This window comes from Mastigoproctus giganteus, chromosome 10 (assembly GCF_048544385.1).
Source record: "Mastigoproctus giganteus isolate SK-2022 chromosome 10, ASM4854438v1, whole genome shotgun sequence".
In the NCBI taxonomy this organism is placed as follows: Eukaryota; Metazoa; Arthropoda; class Arachnida; order Uropygi; family Thelyphonidae; genus Mastigoproctus; species Mastigoproctus giganteus.
Window position 1 is genome coordinate 146,169,688 of NC_143584.1, and position 26,610 is coordinate 146,196,297.

The following is a 26,610-nucleotide window of genomic DNA, read 5'->3' on the forward strand; positions in this document are numbered from 1 at the left end:
CACTTAGCATTTGCTAATATCTAACTTACATACAGATGATCAAGAAAAGAATTTAAAAACTGTCTAAGACAGAATTTTTTTTGGTATGTATAAATGCTTCGGTTTTCAAAAATTTTAAAATGTATTGGTTTACCAGCAGTTTCTATCATCTCCGCTTGCTCAAATTTATTTTCAAAGTCAAACCAGATCAACCAAATATAACTTCATAAATGGCATTTGTATTTCTCTGTATAAAACAATACAGCCAGGAGTGCAGAGAAAAATGTGCTCATTATGGTTAAGTTTATACCAAGTTATTGTTATTTGTTTTTTTTTTCTTAGGAGCATTAGCAACTAAGGCCATATTGCTCCAGGGATATGCGGTGGTCATTTCCTGACCTTTCCGCATCTGGTGGTCATGGGCTCGAACCCCAGTCTGATCAAGAAGCGTGTGCTATGCACTGCTGCTCCTGCCCACCTGGTTACGGAGGTGCTTATAGCAAGTGATCGATCGAGTACTGAAAATTTTCAGAGTATTGAAGCCATTGTTTTTTGCAGTTGAAAAGCCACCTAAATTTATTGTGAACTTTTTTGAATTAACTATTAAATGAAGCATATTTAAATGTTATGCATAGTATGCTTGCCATATTCAATAAGGGAATACTAAAAACTGAATGCTCAGAAAATTGCATAAGAGAGAGAGGTCATTAAGTGCAAATGACTGAAATGTTGAAATTATGCACAGAAAAAAAAAAAAAAAAAATTCCTCAAAGCAAGTGAACAAATGAAAAGCAGTGCTTGCAAAATCTTAATTAATCACAATATTCAGAGTGAACAAATGAAATAATTTAAAGATTAAATATATTATGTATAAAATGAATGTAAAAACTTAGAAAAATGGGTTGAATTCCTTGAAGGGTTCAAGGAACCTTTAAGGAACTCAAATTTATGGAATGAATGCTTTTAAAAGTTCAGCAGTCATGAGAAAGTACAAAATATGTGTAAAAATATTATATATGTAGTTTCAAATTGACAGACTTATTATTTAATTAGATTTTGTAAAAATTTCACATTAAAGAGCTAAACGTAAGGAACGATAAATGACGGAATAGATTTTACGTGGGTTTTTTTTAATGGAGGTTTGTCTTTCAAGAGTAGGCTTTGGAAACTAAAAGTGGCTTTTGTTTACCATTTTGCACTTACTGAAAAGGTGAAAGAATATTTTCAGAAATAAATATTTGGTGATCAGATGAAGGATACTTGATGTAAAAAGAAAAATGGAAAAATTCACTTATGTAAATTTACCTGAAATTAGCATTAGCATTAGTAGAGGCATTTGATGCAAGAAAGCAAGCTTATGCAGCATCAGCCAAAAAAAAAAAAAAAAAAAAAAAAAACCCCACTTCCACTTCACCCCTCTGTTCGTTCAAAATACCTGTCCAGCTGAGCCTTAAACTTATTTAGGCTATCAACCTCCACCACAAGGGATGGAAGTCTGTTCCACCAACCAACCACCCGCTGGCTAAAGGCAAATTTCCACACGTCTATCCTACATCTGTCTTTCCTCAATTTGAATTTATGCCCTCTCGGGTGATTTTTCTGAGCTAGAGGAAGAATCCCATCAGCATTGAGCATGCTTAAACCATTCAAGGCTTTATACACCTCTATCAGATCACCTCGCTGGTGCCTAGTCTCCAGACACTGTAATTTGCAAAACTTAAGCCTTTCTTCGTAAGAGCACCCCTTTGTTCCATTCACTAATCTTGTTGCCCTTCTCTGTACTCGTTCCAGCAGCTCTACATCCTTCTTGAAATGAGGCCTCCAGACCTGTATACAGTACTCTAGGTGTGGCCTGACCATTGCCTTATACAATGGAATAATCACCTCCTTATCCCTGCTGGAAAAATTCATGTATATATCATTGACAACACTCCATGAGCTACTCTTGCAGCCTGTCTGCACTACTCAGAGAACTTCATATCTGCCTGCACAACCACCCCCAAGTCCCTTTCATTCTCTACCACTGTCAGTGTAGTACCACAGAGTTGATACGTTGCTCTGGGGTTGCTGTTTCCCATGTGTAGTACTTTACATTTGTCAATGTTAAACTTCATTTGCCACCTCTCAGCCCATCTGCTCAACCTTTCCAGATCCTGTTGCAGCAGCATAGTGTCAGTAGTGTCCTTGACAACCCTGCCAACCTTTGTATCATCTGCAAACTTGGACATTAAGCTTGATATACCATCATCAATATCATTTATAAATACAGAAAACAATAATGGACCCAACACTGAGCCCTGAGGAACTCCACTAATAACATTAGTCCACGATGAGCAGTGTCCATTGATTACCACTCTCTGTCTTCTCCCCCTTAACCACCCCTTTATCCATAGCAGCAATTTGCCTCCAATGTCATACTGCTCCAATTTGTGTAGCAGTCTTCCATGTGCAACAGTATCAAAAGCCTTTCTAAGATCCAAGTATATAATATCAAAGTTATTCCCTGCATCCAGTTCTTTTGTGACTGCATCATAGTATCCAATCAAGTTGGTCAGGCAAGACTTCCCCTTAACAAAACCATGCTGTGTCTGAGCTATAACTGAAGTCTTGTCTAAATGATCCTGCAGTGCTTCTTTAACCAGTGCCTCCATTAATTTTCCTGGAACAGAAGTTAAGCTCACAGGTCTATAATTACTTGTGTCAGCCTTTGATCCTCCTTTGTGAATTGGGGTCACATTTTCACATTTCCAGTCTATGGGTACCTCCCCTGAGTCCAAGGAAGCTCTCATAATTATGGCTAAGGGTTTGCTTACTTCCTTTGCTGCCTCCTTTAATATAACTGGATAGATCCCATCCACCCCGGGTGCCTTTCTTGTGTTTATCTTCAACAGTTTCTCCTCCACTTTACTCCCAGTTATTTCAAGATTCTGTAGCTTACTACTAGAGTTGAATACACCTCTGGCATTCCCCTTGCTGAATAACTCCTCATGTGTGAATGTCAATGCAAAATATTCATTTAGTTTGTTAGCTACCTGAGCAGGATCATCAACAGTTGACACATCAATATCAAGTGGACCAATCTGATTCATCCCCTTCCTTCTAGAGTTTACATAAGTAAAGAACTCTTTGCTGTTTTTCTTTGCATCCCTTGCCAAGGATTTCTCGTAATCTGCCTTCGCCTGCCTAACCTCCTTTGTAATTTGGTTGCATATCAACTTGTATCTATCATAGGCTTCTGTGTCATGTGTTAATTTGTAAGTATCCCATGCATTTTTCTTCTCTGCCATATGCCTCATTAGTTCATCTGACATCCATTTTGGCCTAAACCTTGAACAATATTTCTTAGTTGGTATGTAAAGCCTAGTAGCTTCCAAGATAAGTTCTTTGAATGCTTCCCATTTTGAATTTGCTGTTGGTAACATCATCAGTTGGTCCCACTGTATAGAATTTAAATACTGTCTCAGTCCATCGTAGTCGCCTTTACGGAAGCAATAACCCTTCCCTTTACCCCTAATGGTAGTTACCTCATTGAGTAAATCCCACTTCAGCACACTGTGATCACTGCCACCTAGTGGTTCATTTATCTGCAGATTCTTAATGCATGAAGAATCACTGCTGATAATCAAATCAAGAGTATTACTCCCTCTAATTGCCTCCCGAACATGCTGATGTAGAAAACAATCATCCAATAAATCCACAAAAGCCCTGCTAGTGTGTGAGTAACCAGCCCCCAAATTCCAGTCAATATCTGGGAAATTAAAATCTCCCATTATAAGACTCTCTGGTTTACTGGCCCACTCTATTTCCCTGTACAGTTCCTTATTATACTCATCAGAGTCATTAGGCCTATAGCACACTCCTACTCTCAATTTTGATCTCCCAATGCTCATGTAACATCAAACTGACTCAACACTGCACTGTCCGGCTCAACTGGCTTCACTTCCTTGGTTTTTATGTGTTTCTTAACTAATAGCATAACCCCTCCCCCCTTCCTATCCTGTCTATCCTTTCTGTAGACGTTGTACTCCCCAAATTGCAGTTCTGCATCCCTTATATCTGTGTGACACCACGTCTCTGATATCCCAACAATATCTGCCTTTGATGTTTTGAACAATACCTCAAATTCATCAAATTTATTTACTAAACTCCTAGCATTGGTGTACACGCAAGTATACCTGCACCTGTTTCTATTCTTAGCTACCCTAACACAACCCATGTGTTTACTTGTACCGCAATGGCTCCCAGCAGTCTCTGAAATACCATGCATCTTGTTTTTCAGGCTTCTGCTCATTCTAATAGAAGCAGTGCAAGAATCTCTTTCACCTCTGCCAGTGGCTACTGTCAGTCTATTGGTCTTTGTCTCCCCCCAAGCTAGCAGTTTTCCGACCCACCTAACACTGCCTCGATAGCATCAGCAAATATTCTTGCACCCTTTCTATTTAAGTGTATCCTGTCCCTGTAGAAGCAATCTCTCCTGTTAACAAGTACAGTCCTTGCTGAAAAAAATTCTACCCCTTGAGCCTTGCACAATCTTTCCAGGGCCGAATTGATCGACAAGGAGATATTTACATGTAGAGATATTTACAAGATGATCAAAATAATATGATTAGATGGGAAGAAGTTCAATAAAATATTGAATAAAACTGTAGCCTGCTGATTTATTTTATTGCTGTGCTTCTTAATTATTCTTCAAATATATTAATGTAATTATTTTTAAAGTATATTTAATAATAGTTTTATATATATTTCTTTTTCATTTTTAGAGCCTGCAGATATTATCTAAACATGGCAAAGTTCTCATCATTGTCCTTTTTTTTTCTCTCCAAAATTGTCCCAGATTTTAGGCTCTAAATTTGTTGTGGTCATGAGTATCTGGTCATTGCAAATGCAAACCTTTTTACTCTATACAACAGTTATACCTTCAAATAAATCCCACATCAATACACTATGGTCACTGCCATCTAATGGTTTCTTTACCTGAAGAGCACAAGCCTCATCTGCTAATCATCCACTAAGTATCTGTGTTAAACCTGATACTGGCCAAAGTCCAAAAAAGTAAAAAGGGCTCGATACTTGGAGCTATTAAAAGAATGCATGACTAAGATGGAAGTGACAATTTTTTTCAAATTTGTCAATGACACAATTCTCATAACTCTTTATGTGAAAGTATCACTCTCAACCAGTACTTTTGTTGAAAAATATTAACTACAACGCTAATAATATCTGGCACTAAAAACAAGATCAACTATATCATTTCATTCTAAGTCAAAATAAAAGTTCATCAAAATTTTCATGATTCGCCCTCAAACCAGGTACAATATAATTCTGAAGCATTTCAAGGTAAGCTTGACTGGTTACTGTTTTAAGAAAAAAAAAAAATAAAAACCTAATATGCTATTTATATTAAATCGTTATATTAATATTAATATAAAGTTGGCTTCATCTGACCATACAATTTTTTAGAAAAGAGCTTTATCATATTTGTGTTAGTTTAAATTGTCTCACAAAATTGGAGCCTTCTATCTCAATCCCCTTCAGTTAATCCAGGAACACACTGCAGAAAGTAACACTTGAATTTCGCTTCATCCAAAAAGTGTTACACCAAACTTATTGACACTCCTTTTTCTGGTACTAACCTACAAGCCAACTTTCTTGAACTTTGAACTACTATTTGCAAAATATTCATAAAAATATTTGTATCCTTGGTGTCCAAGATCAGGGTGAATCTAACACAGACCCACACAATTTATCATGCAAATTATACAGCAAATGATGCAATGGTGTGTTAGAGTTTTATAAAATTCTAATTTTATAAAATGTTTTCCAAGCAAAAATTCATTCCTCCATAGACATGTCTAAGCAGTACAAGCACGAAATTAAATTCAACAATAGATGGCTGATGGCTTGTGTTCAAAGTTGTTGGCAGGCTGGATGATCACAGTTCATGCATGTGTTGTGAGATTATGGATATACATGTAGAATTAAGAATTATCTATATAAAATTTGTTTGTTTGAAATTCATATTAAATTAAGTATCAAGTGACATTTTGGCCACCTTGTATTACACTCTACAGTATTCTGTTTAAAATTATATTGTATATACAATATGTTTTTTATAATTATAGTACATAATAAATACAGTGCAATAATAAATGAATTTAAAACTCTCATGAAAAAGGTGGGTTTCTACTATCCAAGCCAGTCTTGGACCTGTTTTCCTGGGATAACTGGTCCCACTGTATTGCAATAATGTACAAAAAACCTAGCTGAAAACAATAATAAAAAAAAAAACCAGCAAAACTGTTAACATACTACCTGGACTGGATGAACCCCTGCTTCACCATCTGTGCTGTGTATCACAGATCCAGACCCTGTTAATTTGTTAAGAAGAATAACATTCTTAGGTATCTAAGAAGGGGAAAAAAAAGAAAAAAGGAATTTAATTCTAATAATAACTATGCTATATTACAGTACATATACAACGGTTGTTCAAAAAGTCCATATTTTAAGTATAAAAGATCAATTAAATAAAAAAGACACTTCTCTGCATCATTAAAAGTAGATTTGCTTACATGTTTTGACCTTATTATGGACAGAGCATTCAAACGAGTTGGGATTGTGTGATCAACATTGTAAGCCCCAAGGGCAGAAAAATTTACTTTTATAATAATAAAAACTTTCAGCAATAAGAAGTCATATTTTAAAATTTATACACAAGCATATACGAGGGGGGGGGGTTCAAAAAAGATTTGTATTCACCCAGAAGTAGTTGTGATAGGTTGAAACAAACACCATGTTTTACACTTTTACAACAGTCACCTGACAAAATGACATTTTTACCACTTCTCAATACACTTCCGCAAGCCAGTTTTGTAGAAGTCCTCTAACTATCCTTCAAACTATGACTAAACAGCAGAAATCACCTCATTATCAGCAGCAAAGTGTTTTTCATGAAGAAAGGACTTCAGGGCTGGTAAGAGGAAGAAATCCGAGGGTGCAAGGGTGGGGGAATAAGCAGGATGCAGCAATATTTCAAACTGACATTCATGGGCACACCTCACTGTACCATGTGAGGAATACACAGGGGCATTATCGTACCTCACCTTTTTTTCTTTTATAGCAGCACATAGCTTTATGAGGTTAGAATAATATTTTGCTATCACAGTATTAGCCCTTTCAAAGGTAATCTGTCAGTATCACACCATGCTGATCCAAAAAAACTAACAGCATCACCTTGCCAGCACTTGACTTGACTGTACCTTTGCCTTTTTAGGGGGTAAAGTGTAAAGGGTGTTGATGTCTAGCGGCAGTTGATGTCTAGGGTTTCCCCCATCTCCGTGTTGCTTACATTGTGGGTGTGCCAGTTTGCTGGAAAAGCCAGAGATTTAAAAGTGTGTGGGTATTGAATTTGTGTTATGTCGTGTACCGTAGTTCATCTGGTTGTTTAGCCACTAGACCCCTGCTGAGGCCCAACGTTGCCCCACTTATGCCCAGTGGAGGCAGACCAGGAACCTAGTAGACTATTTTTACTCTGGCAGGTCCTGCCACCTAATGTCCTGAGATTTCAACGGCTAAGACCTAAAAAAATAATAATAATAAAATAAAAAAAATAAAAAATAATAATTATATATATATAAGAATATATACATATATACACATGCACATATAAAATATATATGTATTTCATGGGAAAATATCGCTTAGATGTAAAAAGGCCGAAAGTGGGCCTTTTTTAGTTAATTTGGAGTTGTTTAAGGTTTTGGTGTGGGGGCATACGTTTGCATTAAAATGGAATGGGAGGAGAATGTAGACGGGGAGGGGAAGTAAGGCAGAAGTATGGGGACAGTAGAGTAGGCGACCCCAGTAGATCAGTGAGGTATGCACATACCTCGCCAGAAGGAAAGGAGGGATGGGCCCTCCCACCCCAGGATTTAAAGGGAGTCGGGCTAGGTTGCCCAGCTCAGATTGCCATGTGGCATCGGCAGCTGGACTGTGTGTCACACACATCAACTCCATCTGAGTTATCAGTCCAGTGTTTGTCTTGGAACATGAGCAAGGATCCCTTTGTTCCAGATAAGTGGATGTCCTCATATCTGGAACAAAGCTTCTGCTTGTGGTTGTAGGCGACTAGTCATGTACCTCGTGGGTGTTCATTATTAAGTTCACTTCTTGTTCTTCCTTCTTCATTGTCACAGTCAATGTACCTATGGCCCAGTCTGGTTTATTTTGTAGTTGGGGTTTCGCCCCTGCGTGCAATCCCCGAGTGTTTATCTGTTCTTTTGTTGTGTTTATAGTAGAAGGTTGTTGTTGTTGTTATTTGGTTTTTAGGAGCATTAGCAACTAAGGCCATATTGCTCCGGGATATGCGGTGGTCATTCCCTGACTTTTCCGCATCCTCCATATTTGGTGGTGACGGGCTCGAACCCCGGTCTAATCAAGAAGCGTGTGCTATGCACTGCTGCTCCTTCCCACCTGGCTACGGAGGCGCCTATAGTAGAAGGTTGTTTGCCTGCTTCGTTAGGGGGGTGGTGATTCCGTATGCTTCCACTGTTTTTACATTTGTGTAGTTTGGGATCGTAGTGACAGATCCAAGTTTCATCCACAGCAACTAGCCATGAAAAAAAACTGCTCTTGATTTTCCTGGCACATTGACAACATTTCATGTGTACATTCTTCCTTTTCCTTCTTCTGGTAAGGGGGGTAGAAGGCTGGGAACCCATCTAGCAGACACTTTACTCATATGCAACAACTGATGTTCTCCACAGGCCCTACACTAATTTGGAGTTCTGTAGCTAGTGCTTTGATGCTAATACAACGATCTTACATAATGCCTAAATTTTTGCAACACTTTCTTCTATTACAGCAGTTACTAGATGTCCTGGTATTTCTTCATCATGCACTGAGGTTCTCCCACAATTGAATTGTTTACACCAGTGTGCAAGAACACTAACTTGGGCAGTCTTCTCCATAAACAGCAATCATTCCTTCATGGATTGTTTTGGGTGTTTCCTCCTTTCAGAAAGAGGAAATGAATCACTGATCTGTATTCCACTTTATCCATTGTGACACCGGTTCATTCAGCACTGCAAATTTAAAAACAAATTGCCAGATCAAAACCAAATTTGTGTGGTTGCTATAGAGATTTCAGGTATAAAACAAAAAAAAAAATTTCATCTTTCTATTAAAACCACTTCTGAGTGAATACAATTTTTTTTTTTTTTTTTTTTTTTTAACTCCCCTCATATAATCCTAGGAATGGTCTTGACCAGAAGCCTATCACAGTGGCTACTATATGTTTAAAAACTGGATTTAATTAATACTAATATTAATCAGACCAAATAATGGAAAGGAAGAAAATTTATTCTACATTAGCAAAAAAAAATTTGCAATTGTCTATCCCATATGCATGTGTTCGAGTGATTTGTGTGCTTCCGTGACGGATGTGACTAAACTGAGAATGACCTGGGATCATTTAACATCTGTATGAATGCATGTGTCGAGTAAGATATGACTTGTTTGACAAAAACAGCTCACTGTTTTTCCACGACACGTAGCCCTCAATGTGAAGCAGTTTTTGGCTAAGAAAGCAATCAAAACTACCAAGCACCCTCCTTGCTTGATTTAGCACCAGCAGACTAATTTTTTGTTCCCAAAAATTAAGAGGGCACTGAAAGGATAATCTTTTGATGATATTAAGGCCACCCAGAAGGGAGTGATATGGAAGCTGAAGGGCATTACTTCGAAGCAGTATCAATGGTGCTTTGAGGATTTAATTAATCATTCTGAAGATTGTGTAAGAAATTGGAATTGCTAGCAACTGGCATTATTTATTTATTTTTTTTTTTCCAATTTTGACTTGTTATTTAATTGGCAGACTGTGTAAACTGTCTGCCAATAGATAAGAAACAGATAAGAGAAACTACTGGAAAACTTCAAGACAATTCATATATGTATATGAATTGTCTTTAATTTTTCCAGTAGTCCAGGGAATGGGAACTTTATTGCCACACATGGTGGGGTCAAGTTCCCAGATTGGTGAAATAAAAAGAACACAAAATGAAGAAGCTCAAAATTGGTTTTATTTTTATTCAAAGTAATCACCATCTGATCGAATGTACTAATTACATTGTTCTAAAAGTTTCTGAAAAGAGTCAGCAAAGGCATCCAAAAAAATGATGTTCAGTTCAGCAGTTACATTTTTCTTTATGTTTTCAACAGTCTGAAATCTCTTTCCTTCGAGGGCAGTTTTTGCCTTTGGAAAGAGGAAGAAGTATGCTAGTGCTAGATTGGGAGAGTAGGGTGGAGGGTTGATCTGTACAACGCGATGTTTCAGCAGAAATTTCATCACAAGTGTGGAATGGGCAGCGGCATTGTTGTGCAACAAGAACCAGCTGCCTTTCTCTCAAAACTGCGGCCTTACCCAAGAAATGTACCCTGGTGTTCAAAGAAATGTACACCGGTGTTCATCACCTAGGAATTTCACATTTCTAACTCTTTTTTGTGATGATATGTTACATTAATGACTAGCATCACAAATAGAAATATAAACAAAATATATTTATTAATAGTTAAGGCAAAGCTAAGTAATATTTGACAAGTCCTCTCAAAATATTCCAAAATGAGAATTTGCAACCTTTATACAACAGTTTTGTTAAGCATGACAATTATGGCTGAAATGTTATCAGAAACCCTCAGTTTGCTTCAGTTTATCATTTTAAATGGAAAACAAAATGAAAAGTTCACCAGGTGCAAACTAATATTTAGTTGAACTGCCTTTGACCCTGATGACAGCAGCACACCGTCGAGGCACTGACAATTTCTGAAGGTAATCAACTGATAGTTCATGGTTCCAAACACAAATTATGACTTTCTGAAGTTCACGAAGGGTCTTTTGTTTTTCTTTCTGGCAACTGCAGGTTCCACACGATGCCAAAAATTCTCTATAGGATTCAGGTCTGGGCTGTTTCCTGGCCAGCTAAGAGTTGTAATGGACCATTCTTCCAACCATTGTTTCACCTGTAACAAATGTAAACACATTACTGTTGAACCTCTAATGCAGAAATGAAGCTAAGGTAACTACAGAAGTGCCTACTTACACTTTTCGCCTGATGACAAGGAGCAGAGTCATACTGAAAGATGCAGTTACTTGGCAGATTTAAATTGTCTCTAATGGTTGCCAGCAATTTGCCTTCCAATATAGCCAGGATATCCATTGGCATTTACGGAACCTTTTATAAATTGCAGGTGACCTACTCCGCGATACTAAATGCATCCCCATATCATTTGGCTGGTAGGGAATTTCACTGCAGACACCATACAGTCTGGATGGTATTCTTCACCACACCTATGGCGAATCATTTGTCTCCCATCAGAGCCATGCAGGCTGAATTTCTTCTCATCCGAGAAAATAACTGACTTCCACTGCTCGGGGATCCATTTGACATGCTCCTTACACCAAATTAATTGGGCCTTTTTCATTTTTTGTATGAGGAGAGGCTTCTTCTTAGGATGACAGGCTACAAGTCCATTTTTGAAGCGCTGTCTTCTGTTGTTATTGCACTTACTACCACTCCTGTATTTTCTTCCCATTCTCTTATCAGCTCAGATGAAGAAGCTTTACGGTTTTTTAGGCATAAACGCTTCGAAACGCAGTCCTGTTTTGGCGTAGAGACTCGTTTGCATTCGGTTCCTTTTTTCCTATCAGCAGAACCAGTATTCTTGAGTTTGGAAAGAAATCTATTCACTGTCGACTGATTACAAGACTCTCTATAAGCAATATGACGGGAAAAACGTCCTTCCTTATGTAAAGCAACAATAGCACTCTTTCTTCGTGGTGTCGACTGCACGTAACTCACCATCCTGACACAAGCAAGGAATGACTGGAACTCTTGTGGAGCGTGCTTATATAGCTGAAAGTAACAGCTGATGTAATATTATGTCATCACCTACACGTGTCAATCTTATCTGATGCAATCCATAAGAAATATTGCCATATATTTACGTCATTCAGATGACAATTACAATTACCTATATATAAAACAGAGCATCGACTCTCTCCCCTTCAGGTACAAATTCCCTGTGAATTTGTCGACGTTTGTCAAAAAACATGATTGGCATAGTCTTGATCCTTTCTGTAAATGAAACTTTTTGGGCCTTGGTGATGATTTTGAAGTCCACTGCATGTTCTGACACTCAACACCCAACACTCAACACCCAACACTCAAGGGAATTAGGATTGTCTTGACAAGTCTAAATGAAGCCTTCGCATGATGGCACTCTTGGTTGCTTTTGCTCACTCATGAGCCTGTGCAGCACATATTTTGCAAAGACCTTCCTTTTCCCTAAATCTTTCATGCAGAATTTGACAAATCCTTATTCATATCCAACTCATTAGCCATCATCCTGAAGGTCAAATGATCTCTTGCCATGATCTCCCAAACTTTTGCAGTTCTGTGCTCATTTTGAGAGGTTGATGGATGTCCACTTCTTTGGCCACTGCAAACATCCTCACATCCTTCTTTGAACCACTTTTACCATTCGAACACAATGGTATGGCTTAAATTTTCATCACTATAAACAGTTTTTAACATTTTATATGTTGCTGTTGCAGATTTTCCTATGTTTAAAGCAAAATTTGGTATTCAATCATTGCTCCATTGCAAAATTGTGACATGGAAAGTTAACACTACTAACAAAACTGGTTGTTACTTGCAATCTGTCAGCTACTGGACAATTTTTGTACCACCATCTATTGGGGAGAAGTTTCAACTACAACATACCACTTCCATTTATTTTCAAACTCATTGAACATTGCCACAACAGAACATAACCAGACCTCATATGTATTCCAAAGAGTCCCCCCTACACACCTACCTGAAAGGGAGGGTTAAAAGAATGTTCTATTTCAAGCTTACTTTGCCTAATATATAGAATGCATGTTGTTGTTGCTGTTGTTATTAAAGGGTATTGAGCCATTCAGGCATAAATCTTCAGCAAAAGTACACTTCTTTGGTTGTAAGATGTAAAAATAAAATTTAATATAATAAAATGGATAACTGCTCTGATGGACTTACTCTTATAAAACTACACAGATTAAGAATTTTGAGAGAATTAGGATAAATAAATACTTTAAGAATTTTAGATAGATAAATAATAGCTGTGCATTACAGCATACTTTTGTAAGCCTTCTTCTTTGTGGATTTAAATTTAACAAAAAAAAAGGTCATATTACAGGCTTCTTTTCTTTCTGAGGTGCAACAATTAAATTATCAGAACAGACCTCAGTGGTGCACCTTGGGAGGAAAAAAACCTATAAGGGAAGACTTATTTTTTGTTTTGTTTTTATTCTTTGTTAAATTTTCAGCCACAGAAAAAGGATGGAAAAAAGTGAGTATGACTGTAGTGCATGGCCATTATTTTTTTAAATTTTTCTAAGTGTTTATTTATACCAGCTCTCTTCAAAATTCTCTAAATGTGTGGTTCAGTAAGTGTAAGCTCAGTTATCTATTTTATTACTTACAATACATTTTATTTTTATTATCCTTCAAGCACACAGTGAAGCATCCTTTTTCTGAAGACTTCACCTGGTTATTGCCGTGTCTTTGTACATAGTTTCTTTCATGCTGTCATATGTATTTTAATATTATTATAGTTAGTTTATTTATGTATGATTGTAAAAGAAGGCTACAGCCATAGTCAGAAACATGTGAATCCCATCATTTCCTTAATTTCATGACTATTATAGCTTTAACTATGCAGTCTTATGTATGATGTGTGGATACAAAGCATTTCTAATGTGAGAATTAAAGGGTGCTGCTACCAATCATGTAGATCAACTGAATGCAGAAATAAAACCCTTCACTAGAAACAAGATCAGTCATTAGTGATGTAACAATGAGCCAAAAAATGACTGCAGATAGAATATAGTTAGTTTTAGTATTTTAAACTTAACCTAAATTCTATACCCAACTGTTAACATTACTGAACTGAAAATTTTAATATACTCAATGTTACTGAATGCAGTGAAGTGCTTTCTTTCCACATAATAAAGCATATTTTCTCTAGATCTGTATAAGGATATTTTTTTTAGGAATTGTTGTTCTTCCATTTTATTCTAAAATAGTTATAACATGCGCAGTAACCAATCAGCATCCAAATTCACTGAACTAACTTTTCTTTTTCTTCATTTATTCCCTCTACTTCTGTTCTCTGGAACAGCCCTCCTTAACATGTATTTTCTGAAAAACTACAAACTTACAGAAATTAAGGTGCAATGTTTCTTCAGGCTTTCCAACCTTCGTACCATCTGTATTACTAAAGTGTTATTTATTCCAATAGTCTCATGTTTGCAATTATCATAAAAACGAAACTTTCACATATTCATTTTTTATAGCAGTTAATGAATCCTAACTAATATAAATTTTGATTTTGAAAACAAAAAAAAATTTATTTAATTTCCCTCTCTGTATATTTATACCTGAACAGACTGCAATGTGGTTCCTCCTGGTGCTTGAATAACAGACTGTTGGTTAGGACCAGGTTGGATGACAGACTGGACATGTACAGGCTGACTGGGGATGGCAACATGAACAATGGATACAGATCCGCCTGGCTGGGGTACAGCAATTGCCTGTGTATTTGGCGTTGATGATGCTACCATCTTAAAGAAAAAAGTAATAGTTTACAAGTTACCCATTAATGCTATTCCTTAATATTATAAGGAAAGAAATGATCTTAAAATTAGATCGCAAGTACAATACAGTACATAATGCATGTACATGATGTCCAGGAAAAAATTTTAAATTTGAAAAGAAATCTTAGTTCTGTGTGAAGTGTATGAATCAGTGTTTATGAGGCCTTTCAGTTACAGAACAGAAACAAAGTGATCATATGAGTACAGACACTTTGCAGATACCATTTTCATTCTATTTCGTTAGCATGTACAGACTAACCTCACATGCTGATAGCACCAAAACTCTGTTAATTATCATTTAGTTTTAGTGTGGTCAGCAAATAAAGCTACTCCCTGCACACTAAAGAAGTGAAACAGAAATTATATATACAAATGTCTGTATTAATATAATAAATTTGTTCCATTTCTGTGCCTGGAAGAAGTAACAAACACTAATCCTACACTTTATTTTAAGGGCACAAAAGGTGATACAGTTGTACATGTTGGCACTAATGATGTTAAGAGTAGGAGACCGGTGGAATTACTTAACAAGTACAAGTCACTGGTGAAAAAAAGCCGTGAATTATGGTTTGAAAGTGTCTGCAATTCTGCCCAGACACGATAGGAGGGAGTATATGATGAGAGCCCTGTCGATCAATTCGGCCCTGGAAAGATTGTGCAAGGCTCAAGGGGTAGAATTTTTTTCAGCCTGGTCTGTACTTGTTAACAGGAGAGACTGCTTCTACAGGGATGGGATACACTTAAATAGGAAGGGTGCAAGAATGTTTGCTGATGCTATCGAGGCAGTGTTAGGTGGGTCGAAAAACTGCTAGATTGGGGGGAGATACAAGGACTAATCGATTAATAGTAGCCACCAGCAGAGGTGTAAGTGATTCTTGCACTGCTTCTATTGGAATGAGCCGCAGCCTGGAAAATAAGATGCAGGATATTTCAGAGACTGCTGGGAATCATTGGGGTACAAATAAACACATGAGTTGTGTTAGGGTAGCTAAGAAAAAGAACAGGTGCATGTATACTTGCGTGCACACTACTGCTAGGAGTTTAGTAAATAAATTTGATGAATTTGAGGTATTGCTCAAAACATCAAAGGCAGATGTTGTGGGGATTTCAGCGACATGGTGTCACACAGATATAAGGAATGCAGAACTGGAATTTGGGGAGTACAATGTCTACAGAAAGGATAGACAGGATAGGAAGGGAAGAGGGGTTATGCTATTAGTTAAGAAATACATAAAATCCAAGGAAGTGAAGCCAGCCGACATTGCTGGGCAGTGATTGTCGAGTCAGTTTGGTGTGACATAAGCATTGGGAGGTCAAAATTGAGAATAGGAGTGTGCTATAGGCCTAATGACTCTGATGAGTATAATAAGAAACTGTACAGGGAAATAGAGTGGGCCAGTAAATCAGAGAGTCTTATAATGGGGGATTTTAATTTTCCAGATATTGACTGGAATTTGGGGGCTGGTCACTCACACACTAGCAAGGCTTTTGTGGATTAATTGGATGATTGTTTTCTACATCAGCATGTTCGGGAGGCAACTAGAGGGAGTAATACTCTTGATTTGATTATCAGTAGTGATTTTTCATGCATTAAGAATCTGCAGGAAAATGAACCACTAGGTGGCAGTGATCACAGTGTGCTGAAGTGGGATTTACTCAAAGAGGTAACTACCATTAGGGGTAAAGGGAAGGGTTATTGCTTTCGTAAAGGCGACTACGATGGACTGAGACAGTATTTAAATTCTATACAGTGGGACCAACTGATGATGTTACCAACAGCAAATTCAAAATGGGAAGCACTCAAAGAACTTATCTTGGAAGCTACTAGGCTTTACATACCAACTAAGAAATATTGTTCAAGGTTTAAGCCTAAGTGGATGTCAGATGAACTAATGAGACATATGGCAGAGAAGAAAAATGCATGGGATACATACAAATTAACACTTGACACAAAAGCCTATGATAGATACAAGTTGATTTGTAACCAAGTTACAAAGGAGGTTAGGCAGGCAAAGGCCTCCCCCCCTTTTTCTTATGAACACCTCGATCGTGAGAGGTATTAAAACTTATAGTACTTAGTACCATGCATGGATTGAAGGTTCAGAAGATGAAAGAAGATAGTTGTTGGCATTAGACTTGAATTTCTGTAGATTGTAATTTTCAGGAAATACATATGAAGGGAAATTGTTCCAGAAAACAGAAGTTGAAGGAATAAATGAAGAAGAAGAAAAGTTGGTTCTGTGAGTTTAAAGTTGAACAGTAAAACGATGCTGACTGGTTGCAGCATGTGTTCAGATTGTCTTGGAAGAGAGAGCTGGAATTATAGAAGCAAATTCAAAACAACAGTGCCTATGGAAGTATCTATAAAAAAGACATGCAACAGAAAGAGAACATTCATGAGACAGAGGGTGGAGGGACTTTGTTAGAGATGGGGTCATTAATTAACCAAATGTCCTCCTTTGAATGGAATCTAGAAGCCTGAGAGAGGTTTATGAGCAGCACCCCAGATGTGGGAACAATATTCTATGGTAGAGAAGATTTGAAATTTGTACAGAGTGAAAAGTTATTTAGAAGAGATAACCAATTTTTTTAGGTGCAGAGGAAACAATATTTGTGATGTGCTTATGCCAAGAGAGATTAGAAGTCAGGGTAATCCCAAATACAGATATATAATCTTGTCTAGAAATTTGTCATCTAAGATAAGCATAAGAATCCTTTCTGTGAGATATAAGACATGACTAAGTTTTAGAAGGATTGAAATTAACTAAGTAATATTTGAAATACTGGAGAATTACTTGGAGATCAGCATTTAAGAAACTGGTAGTGGATATTTGAAAAGTTGAAGCTGTTTTTGCAGGGCAAGGTTTCTCAAACTGGAAGGTGGAATGCAATGCTATCTTTAGCAAAACTATGGATAGGATTTCAAGTCAGTGGAAGAAGGTCATTAATATACAAGAGGAAAAGAGTGGGAGAAAGAACTGAACCGTGGGGGACACCAGCATTAGTGGAGAAGTTAGAAAACAGAGAGCCATCTACCATCACCCATAGTGAGCAGTCAGAGAGAAAACTGGGTACTGAATTACAAAAAACAGTTGGCAAACCAAACGACAGAAGCATATTTAGAAGACCTTTATGCCAAACACAATCAAAAGCCTTTGAAATATCAAAAGCAACTGCTTGAGTTCCACCAAATGTTTCCACTGAATATGTACACAGATGGGTGACATAAGATAGTATATCACTATTGGATCGACTTACAAAATCCATACTGGCAATCACTGATCAGATGGAAGGTTTCTAGAGTTTAGGAGTAGTGGTAAATGGATTCTTCTGATATTCTTTTTGATGGAAGACCGCAGGAGGCATTGAATGGGTATACTGGGAAGGAGGAGGTGGAGTTTACCAAGATCAGCAATACATGAGTTGGAAGAAAAGTAGAATGCTAGCAGGGCAGCTTTACCTTTAGCTGAGGTGGCAATATAACCATGTGGTTTTGGCAGAGGTGGAAACAAAGAAAAGGTAAACAATAGTTGTGGCCAGTAGCTTTGGCAAGAGACCAGAATGCTCAACCACCATTTAAACAAGAAGCCGGTTTTCTACTTAAAATCTAGTTTGGACTGATTAATAACTGCTTTACAATTGTTGCGAGTTTTGGTAAAATGAACTTGGAGATTTGGATGCAAGCTAATTGCGATATGCAAAATCCTTTTCTTGAACTGCCTGAGCATGTTTATTGGAAAACCAAGGTTTAGATAAAGGGCAAATTTTAAAGTGGAGTGTAGAATAAAGGATTCCATCCCTACAAGAATAATTTCACTGACACAAACGAGTGGGCACCTGCAGTATACAAGGTGCCATATTTCAGCATATAAACAGGGCTATTAACAGTCCCACCATCATGAAGGTACAAGCAGATTTGGTTGTCGTAAAATGACTGTACTTTGCCAAAATTCGGTCCACTTGATTTGAGTGTCTCTCGAATATTAGTTCTATCTGTTTTAGGCAACCAGGTAGCACGCCCAGCTTGTCATACCTGAGAGAACGTCCATGAAAGCTTAAAAGACCAAAATGAATTGTGAAAGCTAAATTAATTGCAATCACTGAAAAGAAAGTAGAACAGAATTTGTTGAAACTAAATTAAAAAAAAAAAAAAAAAAAAAAAAAAAAGAAGCCTAGAGTAGATGGAATCCAATCACATTAAAGGAAGCAGCAAAAGAGGTAAGCAAACCTTTGGACATAATTATGAGAGCATTCTTGGATTCTGAGAAGGTCCCTCTGGTGTGTTAATGTATTCCAAATTCACAAAGGAGGATCAAAGGATGATATCAGTAATTACAGACCTGTTAGCTTGACATCTGTTCCAGGGAAAATTATGGAGTCACTGGTTAAAGAAGTAATGCAAGACTGTCTAGAAATGCAATTATACTGCAGTCACAGCATGGATTTGACACCATAGCTTAGTGGTCAGGCGCATGGGTGCATAAGTACACGTGCCTTGAGCGACCAGGGTTCAAGCCCATGACTGCTGGATACGGTGCTGTTTCTTGTATTCTGTCTATCTTGTGAACTCCTCTGATCGTTTGGTCGTCCCAGAGTATAAACAGAAAATTTATTTATTATTTGTTAAGGGCAGTCTTGTCTGACCAATCTGATTGGATACTGTGATACAGTCACCAATGAACTGGATGCAAAGAAAAATTTGGATATCTTACATTTGGATTTTAGAAAAGCTTTTGACACTGTTTCACATAAAAGTAAAAAAAAAAAAAAAAAGTAAAGTGAAGCCATTATCAACCCACTGCAGGATGGAAGCCTCCTCAACAATTCATGCTGAGGGAAATGGACCATAATCTGCCACGCTGGTCCAGTGCGGGTTGGCAGATTGACCGTATTCAGCTTGAACCCCGGTCTACTCAAAGAGCATGTGCTACTGCACTCCCGCTCCTGACCACTTGGCTACGGAGGCATGCTTCACATAAAAGACAGCTGTACAAATTGGAGTAGTGTGGCATTAGAGGCTTGTTTGTTATTTGGTTTTCAGGAGCATTAGCAACTAAGGCCATATTGCTCCGGGAATATGCGGTGGTCATTCCCTGACCTTTCCGCATCCTCGGTATTTGGTGGTGACGGGATCGAACCCCGGTCTAATCAAGAAGCATGTGTTACGCACTCATTCCCACCTGGCTATGGAGGCATCAGCAGAGGCAAATTACTGCTATGGATAAAGGGATGGTTGAGTAAGAGAAGACTGAATGGTTAGCAATGGCCACTGCTCTTCTTGTTATTAGTGGAGTTACCCAGAATCCAGTTCTGAGCCCCACTGTTGTTTTTATATTTATTAATGATATCAATGAAAGCATATCAGGCTGAATGTCTAAGTTTACAGATAATATGATAGTTGGCAGGATGGTTAATGAGAGTAATCAGGGTATAATTATGCAACAGGACCTAGAAAATTAGGCAGATGGCTGAGAAGTGGCAATTGCAGTTCATCATTGACAAATGAAAAATATTGCATATGGAGAACAGTAATCTCAGAGTATCATACCAATCGTGTGGTGCCATACTGGGTGATATAAAATGAAAAAGATCTATGGGTAATTTTGCAGTCACACATGAAGTTCTCTAAGAGTAGAAATAGGCTGATGGAATTTCGTCAATGATATACAGGAATTTTGCTAGCAGGGATAAGAATGTGATTATTCCACTGTACAAGGCATTGGTTAGGACACAACTTGAGTACTGCATACAGGCCTTTAGATTTCATTTTAGCAAGACTGTTGATCTCTTGGAATGGGTGCAGAGAAGAGCAATGAGATTAATGAAGGGAACAAATGGGTACTCTCTTAACAGGAAAGAATTTAGTTCTGCAAATTGCTGCATCTGGGCTAGGCACTTATGAGGAGATCTGGTTGAGGTATTTAAAGCCTTGAATGGATTGAGTAAGCTCAATGCTGACGACATCCTTCATTTTCTTCATACTACATACATAAATTGAAATTGAGGAATGATGTTTGTAGGATAGATTTGTCGAAATTTGTTTTCAGCCAACAGGTAGTTGACTATTGGTGCCAACTTTCATGTAGTGTTGTGGACATTTTGAATAAATTCAAGGAAGAACCAGAGAAATTGTTAGCGAGGATGGACTGGTGGGAAATGCTTTTCTTTTCTTTCCCCCTACTTCCAGGCTGATGCTATATAAATATGCTTTCTTAAGTATGCAATCATTTGCCACTCTAATGCAATTTTTAATAATGGCCATTTGAAGTTTAGTATTCACCATAGGTTTTACTTTTGATACATATCAATAATTGTATTAGAATTTATCTGAAAAAAAAAAAAAAAAAAAAAGAAATTGTAGCAATTTTTTTTTTGGATTACTTACTTTATTTTAAATATTAATTAAAAAATTTTAAATTTAAAAAGAATGAAGAAACATTAGCATTAGTAGAGGCATATGATGCAAGAAAGCTAGCTTATGTTACAGCATCAGCCAAAAAAAAAAAAAAAAAAAAACACTTCCATTTCACCCCTCTGTTCGTTCGAAATACCTGTCCAGCTGAGCCTTAAATTTATTAAGGCTATCAACTTCCACAAGGGATGGAAGTCTGTTCCACCAACCAACTACCCGCTGGCTAAAGGCAAATTTCTGCACATCTATCCTACATCTGTCTTTCCTCAATCTGAATTTATGCCCTCTCAGGTGATTATTCTGAGCAAGAGGAAGAATCCCATCGGCATTGAGCATGCTCAAACCATTCAAGGCTTTATACACCTCTATCAGATCACCTCGCCGGTGCCTAGTCTCCAAACATTGCAATTTGCAAAACTTAAGCCTTTCTTCATAAGAGCAACCCTTTGTTCCCTTCACTAATCTTGTTGCCCTTCTCTGTACTCATTCCAGCAGCTCTACATCCTTCTTGAAATGAGGCCTCCAGACCTGTGTACACTACGCAAGGTGTGGCCTGACCATTGCCTTATACAAGGGAATAGTCAAATAGCATTAACTGAATATCGCGTTAATCGAACTCGCGTTATGCGAGGCCTAGCTGTATATAGTATAAAAATATAGCATATAGTATAAAAAAAAATTCCAATGTTGCTTATACACTATATTACATGATCATATTACACGATATAGACAAGCTCTGACAACAGGAAAAAATTTTATACTTTACACTTTTATAAAGTACTGTAACTAAAACCAAAAATTCACTTCATTATGTAGACAAAATCTGAAAGTAGCCAGTTTTAAGTAATCATTTCAAAAAATGCATCGCATTTTTTGAAAATATTAAACACATCTCAAATACATAGTTTTAAAATTAACAGCTAATGCATGAATGATTACAAAACACAATAAAGGCCAGAAAAGAAAAAAAAAAGTGGCAGAAAAATAAGGAATTCTGCCTGGCTACCAGTCAACAATAATTATTGTTTAATTATAATTAAAACCAGATCTCAAATTTTGCTTCATCTTGCCAAACATAAACATGCTGCAAACAGAAAAAAAGATTTGCCATGCCTTATATACAGTTGGACCTCCATATAACGAAATTGATCATTCGCTTGAAAAAATTCATTAAACAGAAATTTCATTAGAAAGAAATATGACCTTTTCAACAATGAAAAATACTGTAATTAAACATTTAGAATAGTAATAGTAAAATATTGAAAATAAATAAAAAATAATAAGTGGGAATAAATAAATTTTGTAACATTTTAAAACAATTAATTTATTAATATATACATATTAAGAAATGACTACTTTAATACATTAGTACACTTTTAAGAATTATTTCGTAAAATAGTTGGTTAGTTTTTGTTGTCCACTGGATTTTACTGTACATTGTTCATAAAAATGTTCGCATTTGTTTAAACACTCAAATATATTTTCTGGCACATTTTCTTCACACTGAAGGCCTCGAAGCAAAGTTTCAAATACTACCAACATTTCATGTTTGGAAGGTGCAATATTGCCCTCATTTTCATCCAACTCACTTTCGATATTGTCACTAGTTCTTTGATACTCTCCAAAATGTTGGTGTCACTCAGATATTCAGCTACTAGGACATCATTATCAACTCCTAAAAATTCATCAAGAACAATTTCTCCACTGATCAAACATCTCATTTGGAGTTCTTCCCAAAATTGTTCAAAGTCTTGTAGTAGTTCATCCCTCTTATCACTGTTAATTAGCATTTTAGCAAAACCTGCTTTTGTGAAACAATTCTTAATCGTTGTTTCTGTCACATCTCGACTCCACACTTTCGCAAACTTGGATATGCAAATCTGCAAATCTATAACAGAATCTGTAGGTTGCTGGTTTCTATTCTAAGTATAATTTCTTTCAGTATGTGCCTTCAGTAGTGCATCTTCAAATTCTTGATAATGCCTTGGTCCATTGGTTGCAGTTTATATGAAACATTCGGAGCTTCAAAACAAGCTTCCCAATTGTAAGTTTTGAAATTACAAGTGAAGGCAGGCAGGGCAGTTTTCAACAATCAATTCAATTTTTCTGTTTTCTTTTGTCATCTTTCTATCGAAATTTAAAATCCACTGTTCGAAAATTTCACTTGTCATCCAACTTTAACGACTTTACTCCTTAGAAACATCAGGGTTGTTTACTTTTGCCTATTACCAAAAGCTTCAGTTTTTCATTATCAGCCATATTTGCACCAATATAATTCTCTCCTTACTATTTTTACCACCTAAACATCTGTCACCTTTAAAAGTCAGTGTCTTGTTCAGCAGACATTTAAAAAATAGACCTGTTTCATCAACGTTGAATATATCTTTGGGCTTGTAGTCCTCCATAATTTTTTTCATAACTTTCTTTCCAATGGGTACAGTCTTCTTTGATTACAACTCCACTTCCACCAGAAATAACTTTTTCGAGTAAGCCACAGTGCTTTTTAAATTTGTCCAGCCAACCAGAACTGGCTTTGAACGTTTTATGCCTTCAAACAGCTTCATTGTCATCTTCATACAGGCATAATTTCACATGCTTCCAACTGGGTCCTGTTTCCTCAAAACAGTTTGAGAATCGAAAAACGGTTTTTCAGAATGGTTGACACGCTACTGGCAGAGATACCAAATTTTAAAGCAATTTCTTTTTTGAACACCCCAATCTACACTATTAAGCACTACCACTTTTTTCCACTACACTCAAGGATTTCCTCTTAGACATTATAAGGTTACTTGCACAGCAGCTAAAACAAAACTGATTTAGAGACCACTTGTACCTTCCATGTAAACAGAGACAGGTGAAATTTAGTGAAAGTGATTGACTCATTGTGGATGACTCATTTCTACAAAACAACAGATGAATTTCTGGGATAAAGAAAAATCACTCTCTCCTAATTCTCTAATAAGGTGCTTACAATAGAAATATGCCTTAATCTTTACTAATGGCTGTGGACACAGAGATAGCAGTTCACCAGTGCGACTTTTCAGTACATTAGAGGCAGTTGTAGAGGTTTTACAGGCATCACTACATCATGGAATGTTTCAGCTCTTAACTCATATTCTTAACAATTTAATCTAATCCCTTTAGCTCTTAAAAGCTAAAGGTATTAATTCTTAATCCTTTTAGCTCTTAATCCATGCTTTCTACAGCACCAGCTCTATTGCCTAAAGGCCAGAGGTGCAAACAATGTGTACCTAGGTCTCTCAAAATAGGTTCATTATGTGGAAATTTTCTTCGTTATACGGAAACTATTTTCAATGTAATGATCAAGGGGAAATCAAAAAAATTGCTGAATAGAAAAATTCGCTATATGAAAGTTGTTTAAACAGAGGTCCAACTGTAGATTTGAAGATAGATTTTTAAGTGCATTACTGTGTTGGTCTAATTATAAGGAATGTTCTATTCCCTCCAAAGATCAATTAAACTTGGCCTTATGTCCAATCAGAAACAAAAAAAACTTTATCCAAATTACTAATATTTATTAAATCACATAGCATCACCCAATAGGTAAATCCACTATGCATTTAAAAATCTAAGACATTGCCAGGACAGCTGTTTCAAACTTGCCATCTTATCATCAGCCTGGTGAGTGGCCTCTATTAGCAAACCTATGCTGAACAAGTGAGCAACTGTTTTCAATCTAAATGTAGAGCCAAGTAGTGTATTAAGAAAAACTTCCATTTAAATATATAACAACTGTTTGTCATTGATTTTTAAATATGTAATGGATTTGCCTATTTGGTGATGCTATGCAATTTAAAAATATTAGCAACTCAGTCTGAACTGTGGATAAAGGTTTTTGTCTCTAAATGGACATAAAACGAAACCTTTGAAGGGAACAAAACTTCCCCTGTGAGCAGTCTAATGCAGTGATGTGCTTAAAACCTGTTTGTATTTAATTTCTGCAGTAATATTGTATAGAGTTACTGTAACTCAGTTATTGGGGGAAAGTCCACATGATGGTTGTTGTGAGTTTAAATGGAAGTGTTTCTTCCATACACCACTCGCTGTTTATTTAAAGTGAAAACAACTGTTCACTTGTTCAGCATAGGGTCACTAACAGAGACCACCCACCAGCCTTAACCAGTATGCTTTGAAATGTAACTATCCTGGAAGTATCCCAGATTTTTAAATGCATAGGTTATTTGTCTATTGGGCGATGCTATGCAATTTAAAAAGATATTAGCAACTTATTCTGCACCATGGGTAAAGGTTTTTATCTCAAAGTGGATATAAGACCAAATTTAATTGCTCTTTGGAGGGAAGAGACAAAATATTCTCCATAATCAGCCCAATGTAGAAATGTGCTTGAAATCTGTCTGTGTTTAATGCCTACATTATCCCCTGCCACTTAAATAATAATATTGCCCTGCTTTATACCCTGATATTAAAGAATTTCTTCTGCAGCAGTTCTTGGTAGCTAGAAGTCAAACTATACTGGTGAGAAAACCAATTATTCAAGTAAAAGTTCACTGATCATGAAACTTTGAATCATAAGAGGGTCAGTACAGTAATTAAAAGACTGACATTACATATACATACTGCAAAGTTACACATACATATACTGGGGAATGAGGCAAAGCAATGCAGCTGCTACTAATGAATGGATGTCAAACTGTGACTGCATCATAATTGGTTATACTTTATTAGTATTAGTAGTGGCAATGATGCAATAAAATATATGGATAAATTAATACAGGATGAATTACTGTCATAGAAAATGGTCCATTGTCTCATAAAGATAAATGCTTTTTTTATTTCATGAGGCATGTATACTGAGAATAGTGAACCTGATAAAGTGGATTTTTTGAAATCTTGATTGTAAGGTGTGGCAAAAAGAAAAAAAAAAAAAAAAAAAATGTAATTTACACAAATGGTTCATTAAAAAATAGACACATTTGAACATGTTTTGCTATTTAAGGACTTTTATAACAAATTTATGGATATAATTAAATTCTCACTGGCTCTCTTTGAGTATGTTATGAACAGGTTTGACGATAATTTTTTACAACTGTTTCCATATATACTGTTTAAAACTCTACACTGCAATATGCACAACTTTAAACTACTTGCAGCCTTTTTTTCCCAAAAGACTGAATGGTGTACAAAATACATCACAATGCCTACCTGTGCAAGTTTTTTTTTTTTGGCATGTCTAGTTGAGGTTTAATATATAGATTTTAACCAGAATGCAAACATTTGAAAACAGACAGCTTCTGCTTGTTTTATTGTTTTTTTTAAATTTTTTAAATTAGTGGAGAAAATATATGTACCTACTTAAGCCATTGATTCTTCCCAGCATTAAACATAAGTGTGGATATGTTTAATTTTGAAACTATGAGTGAAATAATAAGCTTCATTACACCCAGTCAACTATTAACAATTAAAATTTTTGTCAACTGATACACTAGGAGAGTTACATAGCATCAGAAAATGTTTAACATTTTAGTATTTATGGAATCAACTGATC

General features: G+C 36.6%; 1 protein-coding gene across 4 annotated transcripts in view; it reads right to left on the reverse strand.

The window, feature by feature from the left end:
- LOC150079340 (cyclic AMP-dependent transcription factor ATF-1-like) overlaps positions 1 to 26,610 on the reverse strand; it is a 190,484-nt gene that overhangs the window by 77,318 nt on the left and 86,556 nt on the right. For all 4 annotated transcript variants that reach the window (XM_090382634.1, XM_090382635.1, XM_090382636.1 and 1 more), the window contains 2 exons: positions 14,456 to 14,638; positions 6,295 to 6,387 (listed from right to left, as the gene is read on the reverse strand). In XM_090382634.1, coding sequence (XP_090238760.1) covers positions 6,295 to 6,387; positions 14,456 to 14,638 — 276 coding nt within the window. The remainder of the gene's footprint in view (positions 1 to 6,294; positions 6,388 to 14,455; positions 14,639 to 26,610) is intronic.